Here is a 27952-nt window from a genome sequence, read left to right as displayed (position 1 = left end):
CAGGAAATAATACCCCCTTCAATTTCAGGACAGTGCTGTAAAAGTTAATAAATCTTACCTAATGTGCCTGAAATGCAGAAGTCATCAAATCCCAACTTTGGATTTAGGTTCCAGGCAGAGATTTTACAATGGCCAGCCTGTATGGCACTATACCTGGCCAGTCAGGTTCATTAGCAGTTGCAGATTCATGCAAGCCGGCCATTTATTTAAATATTTTAAAATGGAATTTCTTAATGTGGATCAGGGTAGTACTGCAGGTTTTGTTGCTGTCACACAGCTCCAGACTCTGCTCGATTTCTCTCCCACAGTCCAAAGACACTCGTTTGTAGGTGAACTGTTCAGAAGTGTGAGTGACAGTGTGAGTGTGTGATATATTACAATGGTCTGGAGCCCTATTCAGGGTGTGATCTGTTTCTGGTCAAGCTCCAGACCCACTGTGACCCTGAGCAGGAACGTGGGTTTACAAAAGATTATTAACTCATTCATTGTTTGTAACGTTTATCCAGTTCAAGGTCGTGGTGGGTCCGGAGCCTACTCGGAATCATTGGGTGCAAGGCAAGAACATTCCCTGGAGGGGGCGCCAGTCCTCACACACATACTCACACATTAACACCTATGGACACTTTTGAATAGCCAATCAACCTACCAATGTGTGAGTCTTGGAAAGACATCGGGGCACACAGAGGAAACCCACACGAACACAGAGAACACACCAAACTCCTCAAAGTCACCTGGAGCAGGGCATGTACCCACAACCCCAGGACCCTGGACCTGTGTGACTGACACACTGACCTGCTGCACCGCCGTGCCATCCTACAGAATATTAATGAATTAATTAATTAATTCATAGGTGTATTAATCACATCTTGGTGTTATCTTAGGAAATCACATACAGTCCCACCTTATCTAGAATTTGGATTTGTAAAATAAGCTAAAAATTGTCAAACATAATCATGTTTAGACCTGAAATGTCTTGCACCATTCGTTTGGACATGGTGCTGTTTTTGTAGGGGCTTGTAAATATTATTTAATATTTTTGTAACATTTTATCTTGATTCATATTCATCAGAACTATTAATCATTTTGTTCTATGGATGGTCCACTGTAGACTCCTTGATTCCACTCTGTGGACAACCAAAGACTGCTTCACACTAAGTCTTTGTTCCTCTCAGTGTTTGTTCTTCTGGGATGCTCATTATAGATCTCTAAAGCTGCAATGAGACCATATCTGTTGTTTCAAAAGATAAAAACACACTATAGTGGTCTCCTGAGTGTCCAGACGTGTCAGGCAGTGGTGTAAAAAAAAATAAATAAATAAATAAATCTTCTCAGCTTTCGGATGGCCCAATTGTGCAGTGATATGGATGTGGTTGTGTTTGTGTTGCTCTGGTACAGATTGATCAGACACAGCAATTCCGCAGAGGTCTGCTGTGTTCACAGCACTACTTTTTTGAGATAGTTAGGCTGATAGAATGAAGATTAATCCTACATAGAAAGGAAAACACGTCGTTGGAACTTCTAGCTGCAAAGGTGTGGTTATCACTGGTTATGATCAGTAAAGCATGGTCTAGTTTTTTTATTTGAAGCTCATTGAACTAAGCCGAAAAATATTATTGAATACAAAAGTGAATCCCTGTATTTTCAAAAAATTTTTTGTTTCTTGACATTAATACAAATGGGAAAAATCTGAAATTCTGTCTAAAACTTTCTAGGGAATTATTAATTTTGTATTTGCAATTTCTTATAAATAGTAATGAAATGTATGAAAGCAGCTCTTGACTTCTGAGAGTTATCTGTTTCACTACAACAGAATCCCAGCACTGAGAAAATGAGCACATTTATTATTTAGTATTTCTGTCTGGCCGTAGCGAGGTGGCATTTCGGAAGGAATTTACTCATGTTTGTGCTCATACGTGGAAGGTCTGTTCACTCAGAGGAAAGACTCGTGCGAAGCCTGGCGACGTGCCTCTGTGGTGCAGGACACTGAGGGATTAGAGATTTATAAAGAGAGAACGAAAGCATTGCACAGCTCATTAAGCAACTCTGATTTGATCCAATCATCCCACCCCCTCCCCTCCCAAATCTAACCACCATCGCTGCTGCCTCTGCACTCTTCAGACCTGCTCAACCCAGGGAATGTCAGTCACCCACAGCCATCTTTGTCTCTTAATGACCTCTCTTGGCCCTAAGGAGCAGGAAAATGTGGGTCATCCCATCCTAAATGATACCAACGCACCCTCTCTTCATTCCAACATTCAGAAAAGCCCTGCAGTGTTTAACCCTAATAACACGGCTAGTTAGACTCGCCATCTTACTCAGTGTGTAATCCAGTGGTAAGCAAGAGAGAGAAATGTAATAAACATGATTTTACTCAGCTGTTAATTTTCTCAGCTGAAGTTGTTGCTGAATCAAAAGTATGATTGAATACAAGATATGACAGTAACAAATTCTGAGAGAGTTTTTTCTTTTACACACACACATTTATTTATTTATTTATTTATTTTGTTTTTTTTTTTTTATTCCCCCCACCTCATGGAATGGACTTGTAACTCACCACTCACAGTTAAAAAAATAACATTTATTTTAAAATACCCCTTCTTACACTTCTTCAGTCTCTTTCAAAATCCACTTTTTTCTTTTTCTACAGGACAATTCAAATGGAGAGTCTATTCAAATGTTTAGAAAAAGCATAAAGGTGGAAAAAATCTGTACCAGCTCCCCATGCCTTTGTTTTGTGTCTGTTCAGTTTCTTTAATTCATTACTCATACTCATCCCGAGTGGTTACAATAACTCCAGGGAAGTGTGTGATTTGTGTGTTCGTATCGGTCACATTCAGTTAATTTTCTGGCCATTATTATGCAGATCTTTTGGAGCATGCACTTTTCATATCAGCTCTTTGCGCCCCATAATGGCTTTGATTTGTTTTGTGTGAATAATTCATTGTGGTTTGTAGTAATGTCTAAATAATGTACTGCCTGGAAATGAGCATTGTCTCCTTGATGTGGGATCATTTGGCTTGAAGTAATAGTAACCAGTCCTTCCTATTGTTCTCATTCCTTTTGTTTTAATCCACTACTATATTTTATTGCTTCTGTTTAACGTTGTTCTTCTTACTTTTAATTTTTATCAAAAGTCTCTGGGGCACTTGAGACAAAGGCTTCTTTATGCCCATACACTCATTCTCAAACTGCAACAGACACTTGTTTAATTGAATTGACAGTCAAAGACAAAGCTTTCGCATCTGTCAGTATGAATTATAATTGAGTCACATTCTGTACTGTTGTTTTAATTGTTACGTGCCTCCCTTTAATTGCGGTGTTCATTATTCACAGTTTGGTGATGCGTATTAAGAAAAAGCTCTTGGTATTTTTGCCTTTATTTTATATTGTCTAAAATGCTTTAACCACAGTGTAACTTCTGGTGGTGTAGCCATTTTTGAAGATAGGAAAGTACAACCCCTGCAAATACACACAGGAAACGACTTCATATTTTACTCATGTGATTACAAGTAACAGTGTAGTAACTTATGTAGTAACTTGTAAGGTCAAGAATACTCATACTGTAATAGCATGAGTAAAAGCTGTAGTTTCATACATGTGTATATTTGCATAAGAAGTGCTTGCACTACTGTCACAATTGTTAAAGTGAAAGTACACAGTTATTAAAGACACCTAAATTAAAGTGGGACTAAAAAAAAATTATTTTAAGTCTTATTGTCAATTTAACATGTTGGAGTTTCTGCTAATCTCTCTCTCCAGTGCCTCCTATGAATAAATATTCTTTTCACATCAATCACAATAAATGCTCGTTTCTCGATAGCCATTTTATAGTTTTCTTTTTTTTTCTTCCATAAAAAACTCTAAATCATAATCAGATCACACTTTATAAGGATGTTTTGACACTCAAATTTAAAACCATTCTGTCTTGAGGCAATCAAATTTTTTAACTATGTTAATTTTGGTGTTTTTACATTATACAGTATTTTTGTATTATGCCCTTCTCCAGAAGTTACATAGTGCCGTTTCTGCAGCACTGACCCCAGAGTAGCAAAGACAGAGGCCCTATTAAAAGTCACTGGAGCATCAGGTTGATTTTGAAGCTATAATTTTTAGGTAGCAGTCACACAGCTCCAGAGAACTGGAGGATGTGGGTTCGATTCCTGCTCCGATGTGACTGTCTGTGAGGAGTTGGTGTGTTCTCCCCGTGTCCGTGAGGGTTTCCTTCGGGTGCTCCGGTTTCCTCCCACAGTCCAAAAACATACGTTGGTAGGTGGATTGGCGACTCAAAAGTGTCCGTAGGTGTGAGTGTGTGAGTGAGTGTGTGTCTGTGTTGCCCTGTGAAGGACTGGCGCCCCCTCCAGGGTGTATTCCCACCTTGCGCCCAATGATTCCAGATAGGCTCTGGACCCACCATGACCCTGAATCGGATAAGCGGTTACAGATAATGAATGAATTAATTTTTAGGTAAAACGTGTAGAGTTGCTTTAAGGCATCCCTTATTCTTGCTGCAGCACATTCAGGAGGAAAAAAGCTGTATTGTGTCAGGCTATGGTCATGACCTCAGATTAACAAGGTCAATGGGAGGAGAAACGCAGCCCTTAATTATGCACTAGACACATGTACTTTGGGAGCTTTCTAAATACTCGAGACTTTATTTTACCTGCCCATCTGCACTGTAATAACTGGACAAGTGCTGTGATTGTGTCAAACCTTTTATCAGTGACACAACTAAAAAACCTCCTAAAATCTCCTTTCAGTATTAAATTCATATGAATAACCCAATAACCCTAGTTTTTATATCAGCTATTCAAAATCACATTTTATTTTTATAAATATTCATAAGTGTGAGGTTTTACTCTCTTCAATCACCATTAAACCTCGTCATGTTGCTATCCAAAGAGTTTATCAGCCTGCTCATCAACAACAAAAATATGAGCACCAGAAATCACCAGTATATTAATATTATGGTGATCGTTATTGTTCCTTAGTGCAAAGCAGAAGAGCGTTTCCTGTTTGTGTCTACTGTGGTTTTTGAATAACCCAACCAGGCTAAGGCTGACACATCTTAAGATGCAGTCTATACTTGTCAACCCACAGAAGTGAAATTAAAGTTTCAGCCCATCCTCAGATTAGTCGAGGCCATCCAAAACAACAGCCCTTATTCTGCTGATTTACGAGAACAAAAATGGAACATTTAACGGAGGAGAATACAGCTGGAGTTTGGCCAGCTGCAGTTAGACACTTTTACAGAAGTCTTGAAACCTGAACATACAAATGCCAGATTAGTTTGAAGCCACTATCTGTTAAAACATAGTTATCACACACATGCAGAGATTCTATGTTCATTCACATATTTGAACCCTAAATATAGTTATTTGGAGGATTTACATGAATTAACACAACATTTAAGAACTCTAGTATGAATATGATTTTCACTAACCACACCTCCACAGCAATGAAGGTCCAGAGAGGTCAAATGCAAGAGACAATTGAACCCATAATTTTTCAGGCCTTTCGTCCTTAAAGGCAGTTTAGGTGACTCTGTGGAACTACTGTTCACAAACCAAAATAAACTCCCCCTTGTTTGTGTTCATTCAAAAGCTCCACATCTGAGGTGGAACAGTATATTTGAGTAAGAAGCCGACTGAACCTTGTTCATGGTTGAAGATTTACTTTAAAGTTTAACCGAAGTTTAACTGTAAGTTTTTATTCACTCTTTGAATGGCCACAGGAGGCAGAGTGGCCCAGCAGGTAGTGTCGCAGTCACAGGAATAGAGCAACATTCTCATCACTTTTCATGCTTTTGAACATTCAGAGGTCTTTTCACCATTCACACACCTCCAGGTGCCACGTATAAACTGTGATTCAGTGAGTTCTTTTGGAGAAGGACCCATTTTTTATCACATTTACTGAGCCAGGGCCGTGTGCCAATGGCAGAGATATTTCCAGCACACAAACAAAATGGAGAACTAGCAAACGTGAGGAAGAAAAGTTCTCTGAATTTTATAAAAAGGGTTTTGTTTGTTTGTTTGTGGTAAGCATCACCTTTAAATGAACAACTGCCCTCTCACTTAAGAGTTCCATGTCTTTTATTCTGTGTCTAACCAGGAAATGTTGAAGATGATAATCTTTTAATCTGCTGAGTGAGGTCATTGTTGTCATGGAAATAGTAAAATGACTTGTAATTGGACCACAAGAAACAGACGCAGAGCATGATAAAAGGTTGGATTTAGGGAGCCCATATATAGATCATCACTGGTTTAAAAAATTTGCATGTGGGATTGTGTGATTTGAATGGATCTCAGTGTCTCAACATGGATGTCAACCAAAGCACCACTGGACAGAAGGACATTTATACTAGTGGAGATACTGTAGAGGTACAGTATGTGGTTTTTCATAGATACACCACTGAAAAATGACTGATCTATTCTCTTGGTGTGGACTGGACTCAGAATTGTAACAGAAGCTGAATCATGAAAGAAAAAGCAGTGTTTGTGAAGAAGAAACTCAAAAGAGAGGAAGGAGCTGTTTCCCTGGAGAGAACTTGAAGGAAATCTTGGTGATCTCCAGTGAGAGGGCAGCCGTTCATTCAGTCAGTTCTTCATTTCTGTAATAGTCTGGGCTCTGTGATGTAGCTGCAGCTGAATAGAGCCTCTGTTCCTTTCGGCACTGTTTAAAGGGGAGTTCCCCTGTGAAAACTCTGGCATATTTGATTTGAATATTCCGGCTTCATTTGCTTCCAGCTCGGCCTCATAGGGGTCACCTCTGTGTGGCTCCTGTTGTGCAGTGTCAGACATGTTAATTGCAGAGAAGTCCCTTTCACTGCAGTGTCACAGAGTAGTTCATTCATTCTTCACTTTTCGCCTATGTCATTTCTGCTCCTCACTTGGTGTGTACTGCTGGGTGAAAGAGTGGAGGACTAGCACTAGGATGGAAGAAAGGAAATGTGGGAGGTGAGTGTGAAAGGAAACTAGCAACAGCGAGGTGTATTTGTCTTTGTGTGTTTGAATATCATACGCTGGCAGCTTTTGCGGTCATAAACGATATGATTGAAAGTGTGTTTGTAAGGTAATTGAGCGAAAGAGTTTACCTAGAGCTTTTCCTGTAAATTTTGTTCTGTTGCTGTTGTACTTTGATACAGTATTCAAAGCAGTTGTGACACTGGTGATATGTAGTTGCATAGTTACACAATGAATAATATCAACATTTCATTTATCTTCTGTGTTGATCCATGGGTTACACTCATATTGTCTGATTTCAGAGCCCAGCACTGCTGTAAAATGATGGGAAAGACGGATACATTAATCTCATACACAGCTCCACTTCTTGCGCTAGAGAGAGTCCTAAACCACTCAGAAGCAAAGAAGACTTCTGCCTATTTGTGTGTCAGGGGGGTAAAGGATTGCACTGTGTTGCATAAAGAGGGGAAACAGGCCATTATATTCTGTTAGCCATATTAGCCTTTTTTACTGGAAAACTGTGAGCATGTCAAACTCGAATGCATTTCTCTGCTTATGACTGATTCAGAGCAAGATATTCATACACACATACAAGTGTCAGTAATTCATGTTGTTTTAGTGTGTAAGAGACTCCAGACACAAGCCATATATATGTGTCTCATTTTTTTCACGCTGTTTACAGAGTAAATAATCTGATTCTGCTGTCCCTACACTCTGGGAGTATAAGAGATTCTTGAAGGATGCTTTATCGCAGCAACTGGCTAAATTATTTCTCAGGTATTGCTTAAAGTTTAATTAAAAATTTCGAAAAATAGTGTGAATGATCTGTGACAAATGTTTTCACACGCAGAATTCCCAATGTCTCTCTACACCTTCCGTAGGGCACAGTGTCTGTCATAAAATAAAGTTTTCTGCACTCACGTAGTGCTTCGTACATCAAAAATATTTTTTTACTTGTTATAAGTGTGCTATATGGTGCTATATGTGCATATATATGGTGCTATTTGAGACCCAGCCCAAGCTCCTGTCTACCAACTGACACAGATGAATGGAGCTCAAATGTGACATGGATAAATGGGTCATGGGTCATGTGTGATTTGTCTGTTTTTTCTAAACACATGATTCATGAAAAAGGATGAGGGGGTGTCACTTTGGTGCAGACTAGCTGCTACACAGCTCCAGTGTCTCAAGGTTCTGGATTTGTTCCTCAGTTCAGGTGTCTGTGAGGAGTTTGTTGTGTTCTCCCTGTGTCTGTGTGGTTTTCTCCCACAATCCAGAAACACGTCGGTCATTGGGATACGCGAAACTCTTCATAGGTATGAGTGGACGAGTGGATGATGCCCCGAAGTGTACATAATTCATTAATTATATTGGGGATTGCCATTTTTTTTTTTTTATACTTTTTTGTCTGTGAAAGCTCTACAGAGGAGACTTATTACATCTAAAGCTGTAGTTGGGCTTTTTTGTTTTATTTATAGCAGCTTACCACTTCCTACCTCTTTCACGGTCTTTCAGCAGTGACTAACATGTAATTCTGAAAATTCTTCAGCTATACGTCAGCATATTGACTGATTCAGAGAATACAAGATCATTAATTTTACAGAAAGCACTGCTGTTTACCTAGTGTAGCTAAAGCAAAGCTTGCTATAGGGGGTTTGGCCCTACAGTGCAGAGCCAATATTGACACTCCCTGTCTTAGCTCAAACAGTGCTGATAAACACAAGGAGATGTAGAGATCAAGCTTTGTGTTTCTGGAAAATAAGTGTTCATTAGTGTTCATTCTAGAAGTGCGCTGTAAGTGCATTACACGTTTGGATCTGAGTGTTTCTTGTAAACGCTGGAAAGGAAAGCAAGTCTAATTAACAGTGTAACTGGTCCCCTTTTACACACAGACAGTGTAGGGACCATGAGGTTTAATTAGAGAGAAATTACAGAGTCTTTGTTTTGGTTTCACTCAAGTGTTATAACACCCACTTGAGTGTTGTGCATTTACCTTTCATCATCTGGTGTTCCTTTCTAATCCTGCAATAAAACAACAGAAAACAATCCATTCCCCCCTGTTGAATGATATAAAGAAAGGTACACAGACCTCTGGGCGACTCAAGCTGTGTTCATTTTGCTTTGTCTGAGATTCACACACAGGTGTGTGTACCTTTCTTTATATAATTCAAGATTGGGAAATCAGTAATTCTGCATTTTTCTTTTGCTGGATTACAAGTGGAAAACCAAATAATGAAAGGTACACAGAGCATATGCCTTCTGCATACCTGTTTGTACAGGGAAGAGCTAGGATTGTTTAAATGTGCCTGACAAATGAAGAACCTATATGCAGAACTACAGCAGCCCTGCTGTGTATGATCCATTCATACTGTACCAGAACAACACACACTAACACACCACAAACGCATCAGTGTCACTGCAGTGCTGAGAACGATCCATCACCCAGTCCATACCTGCTCTATGGTGGTCCTTGAGAGAGGAAACTGGTGGACTACAGACTGTAGTTGTAGAACTTCCAAGTGCACCTGTATATACAAAATTATTGGACACTCCAATTTTGCTTTACACACACACACACACACACACACTTGAGGGAAACACTGACTGTACAATAAGTTAGGAGTGTTTAGGTGTGTTTTTATGTGTAAGCGGTTCGTTATCTGATATGATTAAGCATTTCACATTAGAGTCGCTGTGATGTAAACCAGAATTTTCCACAGTGTTTACATTTGGTAAATTCAGTGTTTGTGTGTGTTGTTATATTCAGCTGCTCCAGGCTTTCTACATTGAGGATTATTTAAATGTGCTGCACAGTACCTGTGAGGGTCTAATGGTGGTCATTAGTGTAATACTTACCTGAAATGAGGATGCAGAAAATTGGTTTCCTCAGCAAAGGAAGTCCCTCAGGTCCACTGCTTTTGAAGTCTGCTTTTTAGATTCTGTCAGAAACTGTACGCCTGGGTGTACTGAAGGAGTGTTGCAATGACTGAGTAAATATTGCGGCTGTTGGACTCTGTCCATCTGCGCTGAGTTTATTGGAAAGTCTTACCATGTTTCTACACTCATTAACTTCTTTACATATGAAACACATCCAAACAGAGCTGCTGTACAGATACGTTTCTGTTCATCAGGTGACATTAATGTACCCTCAGAGGTACCACATTGGCGTTAAGCTCCACAGATGTATGTGGCGTTTCTGGCTAATTTTGTACCTAAATGGGTTTTAAAGGTGCAGCACACTCACTTTCCCAGGTGAATTATTCATATTAATACTAGGACTGTCAGAATTAACACTTTAATAATGAATGAACACGGTAAAGTTTTAACTGCACTCATGTTTTTTAATGTCTTTAAAGCTATTTTGTGTTGTATCTCTTAAAACAGACAGGAAATGAGCATGGTGTCTTTAATGAGCACTGTTACACATGTCGCACATGCACTTTACATGTTACAGTTAATCTCTGTATAGCACACTCCTGTTTACCATACTGTTATTTGCCATTTTTTGCACACTTCCCTTATATTGTACTAATCTCTCTCTGCATATATATTTTCCTATTTTTTAACAATTTATATCTTTTTCTTATTGATTCTATCTTTGACTTCATTCTCTTTTCATGTGAATTTCATGTTGTTTACTGCTAGTTGTACTGTGTCTGACTGTGCATGAGACAAATATTACTGGGCAGTATTGCAGTAATACCATATAGCACAGTATTTACAATACGTGGAACTTAACTCTAAATAAAACTATTTCAAAATGATGACGAGCCTGGTCTGTCAGGTTTCTGTTGTGTTTGACAAAGGCCCTGTCCACATGGATCCAGACATTTTTAAAAATGGAAATTTTCCCCCAATGTATCCTTTCTCTCACTGTTTTTTAAATATCCCCATCCAGATGAATACGAAAACTGTGGCATTATCTTATCAGTCCAGTAGAAGGCCATAGTAGAACACCAAAACACCACAAAGCATGAGAGGAAGAGATATAATCCCAAATCACTCCTTAAACCCTACGTAGTGCACTACACAAGTCATGACATTACTGCATTATATGTTTCTAATACCACAATAATTTATATGTATTCATTTGTGGGAAACTGTAATCTAGTGTTATCTGCATGCATACATTGTGGTTTAATGACTTCATGAGCTATTAGAATTTCAGCCAGAGGCAGACATACTGTATGACGTCAGTAATTTCGACGTCTCCACTTTGGAGTGTTTTCAAAAAACCTTTGAGACTCAGTTAACTCAGTTTACTTCTAAACGGTGCAGAACCTTATTTCGATACATTTCAATCTTTTCTGTACCTCCAGCTCGAGTCGCTGGACTTTGCTCTCAGACAAAGTGTTGTGAGGGTGTGCTGAGCTGAACTCCAATAACCCAACATATGCTGCCAGATCTGAGGCTTAGTGCAGCCAGATTGTGCAAAATAGACTTTCAGATAGACTACTGCACTAACTACTATGACAGGACTGTTTATTGCTTTGTTGATTATAGTTGTGTGCAGTTATAACAAGAAGCATCATTCTCACCCTCCACCTTGCCTAGGCCCTATAAATTCTCATTTATACCGTTTTCCGTCTTGTTTTCCCAACCCAGCTTTTCTACTTCATCTTGTTTCAGCAGAACAGGTCGTAAAATTGATTCCTTTCCTGTGGCCTGGCATCTTTTCAAGTCTCTTTCCTGAAACGGTCTCTTTCTCAGAACCGTGTTTGCGATGTTTTAATATTCAGTCTACTGCAACTTCCTGCTGAATTCAGGTTAACGTTGTGTTTCACACTATCAGTGTGTGTGTTTTATCTGACAGAAGCCCCTGGCTGGTAAAGTTGGCTATAATTGATTGAGCAGCAATCCTGTTATAACTTTCACGGTTATCAGTCCCTCTGAAGATTGGTGCCGAAAATCCCTCCCTGTTACTTCAGGGACAGATGGAAGAACCTCCAGAAGCTTAGAGAAGTGGCTTTTTTTCCTGGTCGTCTGTGATGGGGGAAAAAAGATTGGAGCTAGAAATTGACATTAGGTCTTTAAAATGACTTCACTAATTCCTAAATTACTGATTTAATAAAGGATTCACCTATTGCCTTGCGAAGCAAGAAGATTAATAAAAAATGTCTTTTGATTTTGAAGGAGGTCTAGTTTGGTGTAGTAACCATATACACAAAATCATTAGATTCTGTCAGAACATTAATGTTTCCATGTGTTTCTTGATTAATATCTTCCATTTAGGACTGAATTTGTGAACAGTCAAGTTGGATCTAGATCCAGTTTTCATCTAGCTTGTGTTTGTGGCTCATGAACCCTGTTCATATGCAGCAAAAGATAAAGATGGTAGTATGGGCTGATTTGTGTTTTGACCCCAGTCTAAACCAAGCAGAAATGACACCTATAATCAAACATGGATGAAAAGTCAACAAACTAGATTTCCGTGAGCTTGTAGCTCAGTTTTAGTTTTATGGCTAAACAATGTTTTAAATTGCATTTTATCTTTAAATATGTAAAAACCTCCATATATTTGCGCAGTGGTGCTGCTGTTTTACCAGCTTCTGATTAGAATATCCCATTCCTCAAATGCTGCAGCAGATGCAGGGGGCTGTAACACATGTAAAGTTGACTAAATATTGAGACAAGTATCTCTGAAAGAATATTTGGAGACATTCAGATGGTTAATGATTGAGTGTTTGTTACCCCAAGACGTCTGGCAACAAGTTGAATAAGGTGCTTGGAATATTGTTGCAGTGAAAGTAAAAGTTTAAAATCAAATGTAATGTTGAGCTCTTTAGGGGAAAGCAGATAAACCCTATTCCCTGTGGATTTTGCTGCTGTTATTATCATTGCCCTGCCATCTAGTGGCTCAGTGGTAAATCGGGTAAATCAGGAATGCATCTTGTGGCAGCCAATGTGTAAGAAATGTTCATGCACTTTATTAATCACAGAAGATTATCAATGTTTATAATCTTGAAATGTGTGTGTGTATGCGCTTGCTTTCAGACTCAGCAGGTCAGCCAGTATGTGACAAGTGTAAGCCAGAATACAAGGGTCCAAACTGTGAGCAGTGTTGCGATGGTTTCTACAACGCCGACAGTATCTGTGTGCCATGTAACTGCAGTGGAAATGAAGAACCGAGCACTGGACCTCGTATTTGCCACCCAGATACAGGCCACTGTCTGAGCTGCTGGTACAACACCTCAGGAGTGAACTGTGAACGCTGTGCAGAAGGTTTCACAGGGGATGCGCTTACCCGAAACTGCACTCCTATAGGTGAGAAGCTTTTTACACACTCCCACCCCTGTTTGGTGTTTCTTATTTTTATTTTTTGTTTTGTTTGTTTGCTTCCTGCCCTTCACATTCAGAAAGTATACAACGTGTTGTACCTGGAGGCTGATCATACTGGACGAGTGGAATCAGAGGTTAAAGTTAGGCTTTTCTAATCAAATCTTAACAGAATTAAGTTATTTTCTTTTTTCTGGGCGAATTCTCTCGTAACAGAATCTGAAAACTGAACAGTAAAAAAAAACAAGTTTTATTTATTGCTGGACGTGCTGCACTTCTGCTTTATAAACACACACATGGATATAGAGAGAGAAAAACAGAAAAAGAGACATTTTGCTCACTTCAACAGCTTTGGACTGTTTCTTTTGACTCCATAAAGCACTTTGAATTGCCCTTGTTTGAAAGGTGCTATAAATAAACTTGCCTTGCCCTTTCTGTAGAAACATAGGCAAAATAATGTAAGTTATTGTGTAGTTTAGTGCTGCAGAACAAATCTGTATAAACACAACTTTTAAACTAAAGAGTCGCACTGTGTTTCCGCTGCATATATTTAAGAGAAGCAGCAGCCTGCCTCTGCAGAATTATTGCCGCCGGTGCTTCCGAATTTTATGAAACGTAATGAAATTGCAATTACAAAACTCTGCAGAGGGCTTTTAATTTGAAATGACAGATACGTGGAAAGGAGAGAAGAGAGATTAAAATAGTCAATTTACAATGTAACATAAAGCCCATTGCACACCGTCCGCACCATGCCGCGTCCATAAATGAGACACACCAGCGCTGGAAATTTGCCTTGATGCATGCAGGCTCTTTATTACTCTGAGCACTCTTTAGTTCACCACAACACACCATGCAGCCTTCTGGGACTACTACGTTAAATTAAGGTAATCTTGAGACTACAGCAAGCCACCATAATGTTAAATTACAGTTATTTCCTAGTAACATATCTTCTTTTGTTCAAACATGAGTTCTCCTGCTAATTTCCCACGTGATGAACTGGTTCTCGTGCATCAGTAAATACGCAGGAAAAAGGTGCTTGCGTTAAAGGAGCCAGTTAGGCGGGGGGAAGGGTACTGAAATGTAGCTGTCCAGAGGCCGGTGCTGAAATTTTTAATTTTGGCTAACTCGTGTGACCTCAGTCCAGTGGGAGAATGAATTGGCAGAGCTTTGGAGTGTAAATCTCCAACCCGTAAACAATCTAATACGATTACCCTTATTTAGCATAACATTCACTGGATCAGGAGGTCCTTTTTTTCTTTTTGCTTTTTTTTTAGAACAGTTCAATGATTAATGGGGTCAAAGAGCAAATCATGTGTTTATTGTTCACGACGATAGGACACTCTCACGATATGAATTTCTATTATTTCAATACATTAAGTGCTGAAATGACAGAAGGAATAAAATTACCTCACGTAGCACCAAAGTGATGCAGTTAAACTGTTGGCACTGTATTGTTAGAACCAACAGTAGGGTTCCTACACTGACTTTGAAGCCTGTAAACATTCAGATCCTTTCAGTTAATGTGCACAGATCAAAGTTCTGCTCTGCAAAATCTAAAAAGATTATTTGAACATTTGATTTATATATATTTTCACTCTTACACTGCACAAAAGTGCAGTTCAGATGCAGTTAAATGGGTACATACTCATTGTTATATTCAGTAGCATAATCAGATATTCTGCAGTGGAGCTGATAAAATGAACAGTGAATATAGAAACAAGGAGGTGGCTTTATTATTTTGGCTGTTTGGTGTTTAATGTAATTTAACACTAGAGTCCATGCAGTTGAATCATCACCTTCTGAGCATTGATCATGTTCCGCTGATGTGTTTTTGTATGTCCTCCAAATTAGTGTGGAATATGTGGACACCAGTAAAACTGTTTTGCCTTGATAAGAATGTGCCAGTGTGCTGACGCTAGTTCCCGGAGAGGAGAGCGGAGCAGCAGTACTCTACCCATATGATGAAGTCAGGTTCAATAGTGTATGGAGATCAGTTGCTTGGACACTGGCTGTCAGCCACAGATGCAGATTTATGTGCATTTATTCAGATTTATGCAGATGACTTTTAAGCAAGCGTTTGATGCTCACATTGAAGGCCCCATGGACCGAGCTGACCCTGATGACTACTGCTGCTTTAAAATCTTGTCAGAGCACAGAAGGATTCTCTGTTCAAGTGGACAGTTCTGAAGTGCTCTCCACTCTAAGCTATTAAGTCCAGTTGAACAACAGGGGATACTGTACACAAGCCAGCCTCTAATTTCCATCAACATCAAAACATGAGCTGCCAAGCCGTGAGAGCGCTCCAGGAGAAGAGAAAGGAAACAGAGATGGAGAGTCTGAGGGGAAAGGAGAGGGAGAACATAGAGTGCTTTAAACACTGGTATCCATTCGGTTTACGCAAGTGAAATGTTTTTCTGATAGTTTTGTGGGTTGGTTTTTGTATAAACTGAGAAATGTGAAGTTTAATCTCACATATACTCATTCATACACTGGTAACAGTGAGAGCTGTTCATAATCTTTTGCAAACACCATTACAGAACTCTCATACACAGTGATTTTGATGACTGCTTTAACACAATGAGAAAGCCAAACTCCTTCTCATGTACAGTTTACCAGGGTTTACATTTAGATAAGTTTAGCCATGACCTGCTATTTCTCCTAAATATGATTGTGACAAACTGTAGATTTTGAACCTTTATGATATTTTGAGTGTTTTTTTTTTTTTTTTTTATAAAATATTAAGATCAAAACTTGTTGGGATTTGATTTAAAGGGACACTGTAAGATTTTTTTTCCCTAGGGCTCCTCCTGGTGTAATTAATTTTTACATCACTGTACTGAAAGCAGAAGTTGGTGTGTTCTCCCCGTGTCTGCGTGGGTTTCCTCCGGGTGCTCCGGTTTCCTCCCAAAGTCCAAAAACACACGTTGGTAGGTGGATTGGCGACTCAAAATTGTCAGTAGGTGTGATTGTGTGAGTGAATGTGTGTGTGTCTGTGTTGCCCTGTGAAGGACTGCCGCCCCCTCCAGGGTGTATTCCCGCCTTGCGCCCAATGATTCCAGGTAGGCTCTGGACCCACCGCGACCCTGAACTGGATAAGCGCTTACAGATAATGAATGAATGAATGAATTAATGAATGTACTGAAAGATAAAGGGGTTGGGGAGGCAGGGTGTGATTTCTTATCATCCTCCAAAAGTTACATTGTGCCGTTTCTACAGCGCTGAGCCCTAAGTGGCAATGACAGAGGGTTTGCAGTTTTTGCTACTCAGGGCTCAGCACTGCTCAGTGAAGCATTACTGACTATTATGAGTCAGTGAAGCATCACAATGATTTTGAGGCTGTAAATTTAAATTATTTAATTGTTATTATCAGATTATTATTATTACAGTATTATTGTCAAAATAACTGCAGATTCATATAACATCTTTTAATTGTGAGCTCTCTCTCTCTCTCTCTCTGCTGTTGACTAAGTGGTTATGTAGATTTAATTGAGAGAGAGATTGTTTGGCTGTCGTTATGACTAATGATTATTCGGATCCTATAATTAGTGTGATTATCTGAGGAATATATCACATTAGATCTGGCAGATTATGAAAAAGCTTTCAGAATAATTTGGGTTTCTGGAGCACCTACCCACCCACAAACATTGACATAAAAGAACAGAGAAGAAAGTCAACTGATAAGAAATTGACCAAAATCCAGAGCTTCTGCTCCTCACTCCTGGGCTCTGAGGCTGAACTGAGCTGTGGCTCATTCCCATTTAAAGGCACTGAAACTGAAACTAGTGATTCTTCAGGGGAAGAACACTGCTGTGGTGTTTGATCCTTGTGGGATTTTGACCAAAGCATGTCACAGACGTCTCATTAAGACCCCAAAACCTTTAAAAGTAAACCCACCTGACAACAGTTTTGTAGTGGCTTAGCCAATCAGATATCAAAACCAGAACTATAAGCTGATGTCCTTAATTTGGATTTACTCATAAACACTTAAGCATTAACTAATGCATCACAAATGGTGACACTGCAATTTTTAGTGTGGAAGCTCTGTATAAAACATTATATTACCACTTGTTTCTAGAAAACATGTCTGAAGCAGTGAAAGGCTGTAGTGGATTCAGGTTCTCCTCTAAAACTAGAGCAGTGTGTTCTGCTGAACAGATGAATGTTCGACCATCCAGCTGTGTCTGCAGCATCTGTTCCCTACATTACACTCATCCAGCACATGTACAGTGTCTCTTTATATAACTCTACCTCACTTCCTATCTTCTTCTTGCCCCTCTTTTCTTTGCCCCCACTCCACACACACACACACACACACTTTTCTTACAGCTTTAATGTTTTAGTCATCACTTGCTAGGGACCATGCCTGTAATCATGAGAACTTGTCAAGTTACTGTCAGTGAGGCTGACTGTGCAAACACTTAGTGTGAGCTTTCACTGCAAAGAATGTGATGCCTTTAAAACTGACTACTGTAGCAGAAAGTTGCCTACTGAGGGATATATTTTACAGAGTGTATATATATATATATATATTAGGCAGAAGCACTATTGCATGGATTTAGCCATCTGCTTCTCACACCCAGTTTAATGCAAGAAGAAAGAATCATTGGAGAAATTGGTATTGGGAGATGGCTACTGCAAGATAAATGAGTTTACATATTATTTCCCCAGATGCCTCACGTATTACCTTTCATTTATTTTATTCCCAGTCAGTTTTTCACAGCCCTTTAGTACAAGTTAATGATTGTGCAGGAGACATATCTGAGGTGAGATCTGTGTTTATTCATTTACATAAGTCAGAGAAAAGTTGAAAAAAGAAAAGCACTTACACATAAACTTTAAAAAAAAATTTAAAAAAAACATGGCAAGATTTAGATCAACCATTCAAAACCTGGCAGACCATCAACATGTGACCATCGGATAAACAGTCCTTAGAGCTTAAATCTTAACACACAGATGCAAATCAAGCTCAAAAAACTTAAAGGGATTTCTTGGAACATAAGAAGCAGAAAATGCAACCAACTCCAAAGACTGAACTGAAAGGTGTGGGGAAAATAACCCAGTGGAATTAGCCATTTAGCAAGAATCCATGAGAAATATGAAATAGATTGTCTGAGATTATTTAAAAGTATTAAAACAATGAGAACAGGCAGTGACACTATGACATGTTACAAATCAAGCACAATTCACTCATAAGACAATGCTGTTACATTATATATTATTGTTATATATTTATTAGTTGTAGATTCTGTGTAAATTGAGCAATTCAAATGTGTAGTTTACTATAGAGAGATTAATGCATAAATATTAATTCATAATCTCTCTCTCTTTTGCTTTCAGTATTAACAACTCCGCCCCAGTCATCCACCATGACCCCCAGCCCCAATGGCACTGAGCAGCTCCCTACGTTCTCCACAGTGCTCATCTCGACCTTGTCCATGCCCACGGCCAACGGTACGTCCACCACCACTGCTGACGTCTCCTGGGCCCAGTTCAATGTCATTGTGCTGGCCGTCATCATCGTGGTGCTGGTGGCTCTGATGGGCGTGGCGGGAGGAGTGTACACATACAGAGAGTATCAAAACCGGAAACTTAACGCCCCCTTCTGGACCATTGAGCTAAAGGAGGACAACATCAGCTTCAGCAGCTACCACGACAGCATCCCCAACGCAGATGTCTCAGGCCTGCTGGAGGACGAGATGAGTGAAGTGGCCTCTAATGGACAGCTGACGCTCAGCAGCCCAGGGAACTTGTACAACGCATGATGGAAAATGAACTGCACTGTGGCAGACAAATGGGCCAACGGCGGCCCCAAAAGCAGGGCCCAAAAATGGCCAGAGGCAGGCCCCCTTCGTTTGACTAACTTTCAGCTATGGGTGCGGTGAATTAAAACATGCACTGACGCTTTTGTTCTTCCAGAATGAGTATGCACACACACAAAAACACAGAAAGGAAAGGGGGATGCACAAAGCCGAATGAGATGAAAGGCAGCTTGAGGAACATCAACAGCTCAGCAACATAGGCAGGAGAAGGGATAGCTAGCAGGTACGAAAACCACCCACACATTTTCTCAGCAGTACTCTCACAGACAGACAGGACAATGTAGTTTAATGATGTTTGAGTGACTGTTGGGCCTTGTGTAACAGGGCATAAAGGCAAGCAGGGTCTGCAGAAGCAAGGGACCAGGTAGACAGGTAATCAGGTGCCCTCGGCCAATTGATGTTCGAAATGAAAATACTTTAGCATATGGTCTATACATTTTAATGTACAATTATTGTTTATTGGATGAAAATAATATATTACAGGGGTAAGGGGACGTGGGCTGCTTAGGAATTAAGATTTTTTTTTTTTTTTTATGCCATTTTATAAACAGAATCTTGCAGAATGCCGTATTTAAGTTTGTCCCCTTCTCATGATAATCAACAAAATTTCTTGTTCGACCTGAGGCGTCCAATCATTTGCATACATTAATGGACACGTCTACATTATCGTTTTACTAATATTAACATTGCCACCGATTTACCTATTGCACTCTCACATGCACATCATTTGACTTGAGTTAACATTAGCCCATTAGACCCTCAGCTCTTGGAAAAATGCTGCTATGCGTTATGCTTTTATATTTATTTATTTTTATTATTATTATTGTTTTTATTTTTTATCGCTCTTCAAAAAAAAAACATTTTAGTCAGCATATGGAATTATGAAAACAGACGTTTGTGGCTCCCTCCTTCATTCCCACAACTCGGAAAGGTGTGATTGCAGATGTGAGCCTCCAGGGGGCAGTGCTTGAAAAGCAACAGAATTCTGGACTCCTGGTCAGTGTTGACGCCTGCTTGATAATTGCCTGGACGATCTCTCCCCAAAGAAGAACTTAAGCATATAGTCATTAAGAAGGAAGGGGGGTGGGGGGCACAATAAACACAACAGGTAACAACATGCCGCTCTTCTGCTTGTTTTTTAAGAGCACAGATTTTAATTTAATTTATTTAAGTGAACACCATGGCCAACTAATGAACAGATATTCCTGGACATTAAGGACTTCCTCTTTGAAAAAGCACACAGATGTGATTCAGACGACTTGTCTCAGAGACAAGAGACAGAGAAAGGCTTAGCTTGGCACATGCTTTTTCCACATGTCTGCCAAACTGACAGCAGGATTAGATGTTCTACTCATACCACTGCAGTAGTTTTCACACCATCTCCACTCATCAGTGGTGCACATCAGGTGAAGCAGAGTGTTAAGATGTAGGCGAAGGCATTTGCATGGAAGAGTGCTTGTCAGCGTTTCAGTGGGAGTGAGTGGTGCTTGAAATAGCATGTTGTTTACTAGTGATTGAGCTAAAGTGGTGAGGAAAGAGAACAGGGAAATGATTGACTGAAGCTCAAATGTCTCCCTTTACACTGTTTAGCAGGAGCTTGAAAAAATGCAGTTGCAGGCTTTACACATTTCAGAGTAAGCACATGCTAGGCTTCTCACCGCTTTGTGGCACTGTGAGATTGGGGGAGCCCTAACATGAAAGTGGAACTGGCAACTGACTGAAAATTGGGTAGAACATCTGATAAATGAAAAAAGAAAGAAAAATTGCAGATAGAACATATTAGATAGCTAATATTATGAGAGCAAAACAGAAGTGTTAGATGTGAATCATTATTGGAAATAATATTAGTCTAGACTTTAACTGAGCCTGGGACTGTCCCATACTTCTAATAACATAGCACATATATTCAGGTAAGGCTCTACGCCCTGTCTAACATTTCAAGCACTATTCCGCTGTAGAAGCCATCGTTAAATGACTTCCAGTGCTCTGGGAGCAGGGAGCTATTTGAGTTTTTGCCAATCAGCGATTGAAAGAGAGGGAGTTAAAAATGAACAAATGTAGGTTTGTACTGAGTAAAGCACTTAAAAGGATGGATTGAGACAAGTGAAATAGGAGATTGAAAAGGCCTTTATTCAGTATTGAGCAAGAAAAAAAGTGAGTTTATTTTTAAAGCAAAAATTCAGTTTCAGTTCACCACATAGATACAGTGTTGTAAGCAATGAAGTGCAGCCGTCCTGAATAATATATCACAGTCTGTCTTCTGCTACTGTTCCACTAGATCAGATCTCTCTCCTTTCATCTTCAGGTACCCCCCCCCCCCCTTCACAACTGGGGTATGTTCATACTTGTAAATTGTGGCTGTACAGAGAAATAAATTTGTAAATAATGAAGCTGCTATTGTATAGTACAGTGGTGGGGAGTTTGCCAATACTACACACAAACACGCATCTCAAAACTGTCAGACTGTCCAGAGACAGAACTGTGAATTTTTACTGGACATAAGTCTTGTTTGAAATTACAGTTTGAGGCACAATGCACCTGACCACAACTAATTCTGTGAATTTCAATAAAATTTAATTTTAACCTACTTTGTTTGTACAGTCATCAATTTCAATGAATGCAGTGCCATAATAATGTCATTCTGCTTGTCCCCGTTACTTTTGTTCTAATACTTGTTTGAAGGACTTTTTCATAACATTTAAAGGCAAAAACTGCATCCAAATTTGCAACATATCCGATTTCAGCAGGACACTGAAGCCTAAACAGCAAGAGATCAGACTTTTTGTTTTTTATTGTCAGATCTGAAACCAGTATCCTTAGATCTTCACAAGATTTCACAGATCTCCCAGACCACAAGAGGTCACCATAATAAGCAGAGAAAGATGAAATAACACCAACAGGAGGAATTGGCGGAGAAGCAACAGGTCTGTTGCGAATTAAAATATTGGAAATGGAATATATGGAAATATTTAGTGTTTGAGCCCAAGCCCATAAGCGACTCACACACACAGCATACCAGCGCTTATTATTATTATTATTATTATTATTAAAGGTCCCTTTAAAACAAGACAAAATTTGTGTTTCTGTCAAACCGTTAGTAATCTTCAGATTTGTGTAATGAAGGTTTACAAAAAGTACAACGAATTAAAAAAACATTTCAGATATGACCCGGTGTAGCTTAGGCTCTCATCATTCCAACATGTCAGTAAAGTCTGTAGACCAATCAGGGGCCAAGTTAGGGCAAGTTGGGGCTATGTGCAACCATGGAGAAAGGACAAACACAGACCCAAACTTTGGCAGAGAGCATTCCGTTTCAGCGCCTAACGGAGAGATGACTCAAACTGGTTTATTTAGAAACAAGAATAAACAAAACGAAAAAAGAAAATTATTAACTAAATTGCCACCTATATTTTTGCTGGAAAAACAGACTTTAAATAAATGCATTCATGTTGACATGCATTACACAACTTATACATTCTGGTATCATGACATCCCTAGTTGTCACCTAACAATATTGACCCATATGACTGCAAAAATCTGGAGTGCTGACCCTGAATTATTGCCTCAAACCTTGTGCTTGAATATTTGCAGCTGTCTGTGAGGAGTTTGGTGTGCTCTCCCCGTGTTCGTGTGGGTTTCCTCCAGGTGCATTCCTACACAATGGTAGGTGGATTGGCGACTCAAAAGCATCAATAGGTGTGAGTGTGTGTCACCATGCAAAGGACTGGCACCCCCTCCAGGGTTTGTTCCTACCTTGTGCACAGTGATTCCGGGTAGGCTCTGGACCCATAAATGAATGAATGAATTTCCAGTCATTTGTCAAAGGTGTAATTGTGTAAACCTGTGAGCAGTTTTGAAACAATTTCAATTGAAGTATGTAGAGTAGACCTCACAGTCCTAACAGCAAAGGCAAGGCTGTAATAAAGGAAACCTGCTTAGAACATCAGCATTAATTACATTCCAGTTTTCTCCCATTACATTAAAATGTATTACCATTTAGACTGTGATGATGTTGAAGTGATGTTACAGCGTATACAATCAGAAAACAAAACAAAACAATTCAATCCAAATAATAAATATAAATAGCATGCATCTTTGTAAAACAACCCAACATATGATAGTACTAACGTAAATCAGTAGTCATTATTTGATATATAATGTTTTATATTATATCTATACAGCGATATGAATGAACCAAAAGTTTGCAACAGATTTAACAGGATTTAAAATCTTGTCTTTTTTTTTTTTTTCTTTTTGTGGGACTGAAAACATTTATACAGTAATTTCACCAATATATGAAAGTGAATGTGAAGAAAACGTATGGAGTTGACTAATTACAGAACATCACTGGCCACAGAATACTTCCAAAATGGGGGTGAAACCAAAGGTCATGTCAGTTTTACATCATCTGTCAAAGACCAATAACAGTAGGACAAATATCAAACAACTGATGTACAACCGATAGCCAGTTTTATACAAACAGCTGTGAATTGTCCAGCATTTTTACTATTATTCATGTAATGCCACAGGTGTTTTGATGACATTTTACTCAAATGATTACGTTATTGTTTTATTCATTAGAAAATTTCGATGGGCAAAATTTATCAAGGTAAATTAAGTGCTAAAAAAGAACAGTCATTTGATTAATTAGAAAAAGGTAACTTCATCTTAACCACAAATCACATGGACAGAAAGGACACTAATTAATTTATTTAATTTCCAGTCAAAAATAGGCACAAGGCATATCAATTTTTCTAAATGCATGTGTGAGAATATTAGGTATATGTTCAACCAATTATTAAAAAATCGAAAACATGGCACTCCTAAAAACCATGCTAGACCTAGTAAACCACGAAAACCACACCCTCAGATGAACAGTGATTGAAGCTTTGTACTTTGAGAGACACTTCAACTTGAAGACATTGCACACCATTGATTTGCCAAAATATATCTCCACATTTGCTGATTTTAATTTCTTTTTCTGACTTTTTGACTCCAGTGGATCTTTACACTGTGTCAAATATTATTAACTAAAATGGTTTAATTAAGTTCCATTTAAAAGTAAGAACAATTTTTCATTCTCCTGAATACCTGAAGTCTGGATTTGACAGTAACTATATGATATTTTTTCCTAAATGACATACTACAGTCATCTCAATCGTTGAAAGTCTTTGACTTCAAAGAACCTTTCACTTCCTAAATGTAGAGTTCTTATCGATTAACCGATCAGTCTGCTCAAACGCAAACTTAATTTACATATTTTCCAGAAATGTCATTTCTTATAATTAGTTTAAAAAATTGGGCCCTATTGCTTTAGACATATTGTTGCAACAACAAAAGCCTGTATACGCTATTTTTATGTATTTATTTTCCCCCGTATTGACACAATTTGGGATTTTACATTTTACAGTGAATGGGTCCAAAACATTATTGGGCCATTACATGAACTTGCATGGAAAATGAAAAAATGAAAATCTGTGATAAGGGCGCTGTGGTGTGTGCTTGAAAGCCGCAGTGTAGTCATCATACAAAAGTGAGAATGTGTAGAAAGCTGCAAGAGAAGTGTCTACACCACCAGGTATCACAGCAGAAATATGACCATATTCAGCCGGAGACCTGTACCTATGTGAACATGAGAGCGGACTCGTACACGTTTCCCATTTATGGAGGACACATTTCAGTTTTGGGCTTTTTCGTGAAGGGACTTTAACATCATGTAACTCATTTTATCGCAGAGATATAGGCCATACAAAGGTCTGAGGTTGGTGTGGCAGAAGGTTTCTGGAGGAAAAGAACGGTGCTGTCCCTTATTTTGTTCCTAGTACATGGCATTATTTTTGAAATACTTCAAAGGACTTCTGAAAGGATGGATTGTAAACAGGTTTATCTTAGCATCAGTTTCTCTGGAAGAGGGTAAATAGGGGAGTAAGACTAGAATTTATTTATATATATATGAAGGGAATATTTTGCACACATGCTAGATTGTTCTAGTCAGGAAAACACCTCTATGTGTTCTATTCTCAGAAAATGAACGAAACTGTACTTTCTGGGGTACACCACTGTCACTGGGGTGATACTCTCAAGACTGTTTGATACCTTTAGTCAGCAAGTAGTCAGTTTTGGTTAACTTCATGGTAGATCTTTGTGTCTAAGACTATTCATAGTCATATACATATTACTAGTAGTATTTTATGGGGTTTTTTTTCTTATTAAAAATAATGCAAAGGTAAAAACATGCCCATTTCCCTCTGGAAGATGAGTATAATTATGTTTTAAAAACTTGCTTAAGCTTCAGACTTAGTAGGAAGAAGTCAAAGATTTATGAAATATTTATATATTATATTGGGATGGCATTTTCCAAAGAAATATTTTAGAGGACACATTATGCTCCTATTTGTGGGAGGTCATTTTAACAAATGCACTGGAAATGATGAACAGTGTAATTATGTATGTTTCTGTGTATATGCTTTAGGTGTTTTTAAAGCCAAAAGACATTTTAATAACCAGAGATTAAGTTCAACACTATGGACAATAAAGGTTATCTATTCACTTGAACCATAAAAACCATGCTGTTCATCTGAGAATAATTTACATCGTTACTAGAGTGATTCATCTTATCATTCATTCACCATTGACAAATATTATCAGCTTATGACACTGCATTTTTACAGAAATTCAGATCAAAGCCCTGTGTCAACAAGTTGATTACAGCGCTAGAAAAAGCTCACTTATAACACAATGATTAACCACAGAGTGTTTCCTAGATTCAGTAGGTGGTCAATATTCAATATTCCCCTGGTCAACTACTGAGCAAAACTACAAAGAATCTACCTGGATAATCCTGTAATGTGGGGAGTCCATAATCCAATCTTTTCTCCTTCGGACAACTCCCAGTGCAACTGGGGCCTCCCTGGTAGTGACTAGATGAAGCATATTTACGACTCCAGTGTTGGGTGGATGCTGATTCTCTGGTGTGAAATGCGATGTTGCCTAAAAATAACTCAGCACTAGCATAGCTATGGTTTTTTGGACTTCCGCCATGTTTGTTTACATCTAGTCTGCCAGACACTCCCTACTGATTTTGAGATGTAACAACGTGAGAAACCCCCACAGGTTCTTGAGGAACCTTCAGTCAGGCATGCATAATCTGAAAGTGTGTTTGAGAGTGTTTAACTCAGGACAGAAGGACAGAATGTGTAGTGTGGGGACATGGATAACCAATATCTATCAGGCACAGAAAAACAAATCTGTGATTCATATTTTCAACATCAGTTTGGAATTAGTGTGAGTGAATGTGTGTGTGTGCGTGTCTGTGTTGCTCTGTGAAGGACTGGCGCACCCTCCAGGGTGTATTCCCGCCTTGCGCCCAATGATTCCAGGTAGGCTCTGGACCCACCGCGACCCTGAACTGGATAAGTGCTTACAGATAATGAATGAATGAATGAATGAGTTTGGAATTAATGTTGGGTAAAATGTACACTAACCTTTAGCCACATTAAGGATTTTGGATCAATGCCTATAGGGAAGACCCATCAATTGAAATGTTATTCAGGGTCTTAATCTTTTTAGTGTGTTTTTTTAAATGAAATTGCTCCTTCATTAGAAGTTCATTAGAAAAAAGTCAGACGTGAGAGTCTGGTGTGAATGGGAAATATTTTCATTGAGTCTCTTGACAGCCCCGTTGATGTTTCAGTCTGGAGAACGAGTGTGTGATTCCAATGCTCTCATCCTCTCACAGTTTGGTGGTTTCCCAGTTCCTGTGTTTTATGATGCTGAAGAAGACCTTGACCTTTCTCCTACGTTAAATGAGTCTGTGGAACCATCGTTTTTCACACAGGTATTATCTTCACGATGACTATGTAAACTCCTCTGTTTAACACTTTCCTTTCTTTGATGTGAATATGGCGTGCTGATGACGGCAAAAAAAAGTGATAATTAAGTTTTGATTACTCAGGGAGACTCGGACCTGATCTTAGATTCCATAACAACAAACTATGTTGTTCAGATGCTGAAAAAAAAAAATAAAAAAGTCAAGAGAAACGGGCAGTAAGTCTGCTTGGTTTACTCATTTCATCAGAAGTGACAAAAGCCCACGCCACCCTCCTGTTCTTTCTTCTTCCGTTTGCTCACTCTGCAAATGTCTCAGCAAAATGAACTGAGGTTACCTGATATACAATTTGAATACAGTATGTGTTATGATATTTGAAACCACTTAGACCATTTCAAGTTTCTCATGAAGGATGGGTTCTCATCTGTATGGTCTGAGATATGGTGTGGTCTTAATATGAATCCTGCTCAACCGTAAGTCATGGTAAGTCATGCCCTTGACCTGGATCTAGGTTTAAGGAGGACTTTTTAAAAATCCCCTTCTTACTCCCCAGTGGTATGTTCATGTTGCAGATATTAGAACGTAGGGCAGACAGTTCAGGACACAGCATGCAGTCACACCACCCACGATGATTCAGGGTCTGTGACTTTAATTCCAGAACTCACACGGCAAGGGCATTATTAGTGCATGCACATGTAGACTCTCTCTCTCTGAAAAATACATATGAAAAATGAATGTAAATAATAATTGTAAGTTCATTCATTATCTGTAAGCGCTTATCCAGTTCAGGGTCACGGTGGGTCCAGAGCCTACCTGGAATCATTGGGCGCAAGGCGGGAATACACCCTGGAGGGGGCGCCAGTCCTTCACAGGGCAACACAGACACACACATCCACTCACACCTACGGACACTTTTGAGTCGCCAATCCACCTACCAACGTGTGTTATTTGGACTGTGGGAGGAAACCGGAGCACCCGAAGGAAACCCACGCAGACACGGGGAGAACACTCCAAACTCCTCACAGACAGTCACCCTGAGCAGGAATCGAACCCACAACCTCCAGGCCCCT

The 27952-nt window shown here is 39.2% G+C and overlaps 1 protein-coding gene across 5 annotated transcripts in view; it reads left to right on the top strand.

The window, feature by feature from the left end:
• si:dkey-220k22.1 (multiple epidermal growth factor-like domains protein 9) overlaps positions 1 to 26891 on the top strand; it is a 120140-nt gene extending 93249 nt beyond the window's left edge. For 2 of the 5 annotated variants that reach the window (XM_066660724.1, XM_066660723.1), the window contains 2 exons: positions 12954 to 13223; positions 18573 to 21611. In XM_066660724.1, coding sequence (XP_066516821.1) covers positions 12954 to 13223; positions 18573 to 18997 — 695 coding nt within the window. In that variant the 3' untranslated portion in view covers positions 18998 to 21611. Of the gene's footprint in view, positions 1 to 12953; positions 13224 to 18572; positions 21612 to 21853; positions 21960 to 26792 lie in introns of those variants that run through there. The other 3 variants (XR_010800376.1, XR_010800377.1, XR_010800375.1) reach the window with 3 other exon arrangements.
• The last annotated feature ends 1061 nt before the right edge of the window (positions 26892 to 27952 follow it).

The sequence above is a fragment of the Hoplias malabaricus genome, chromosome 2 (assembly GCF_029633855.1).
Source record: "Hoplias malabaricus isolate fHopMal1 chromosome 2, fHopMal1.hap1, whole genome shotgun sequence".
In the NCBI taxonomy this organism is placed as follows: domain Eukaryota; kingdom Metazoa; phylum Chordata; class Actinopteri; order Characiformes; family Erythrinidae; genus Hoplias; species Hoplias malabaricus.
Note: the sequence above shows the minus strand (reverse complement) of the source record. Positions and strands in the feature narration are given on the sequence as shown.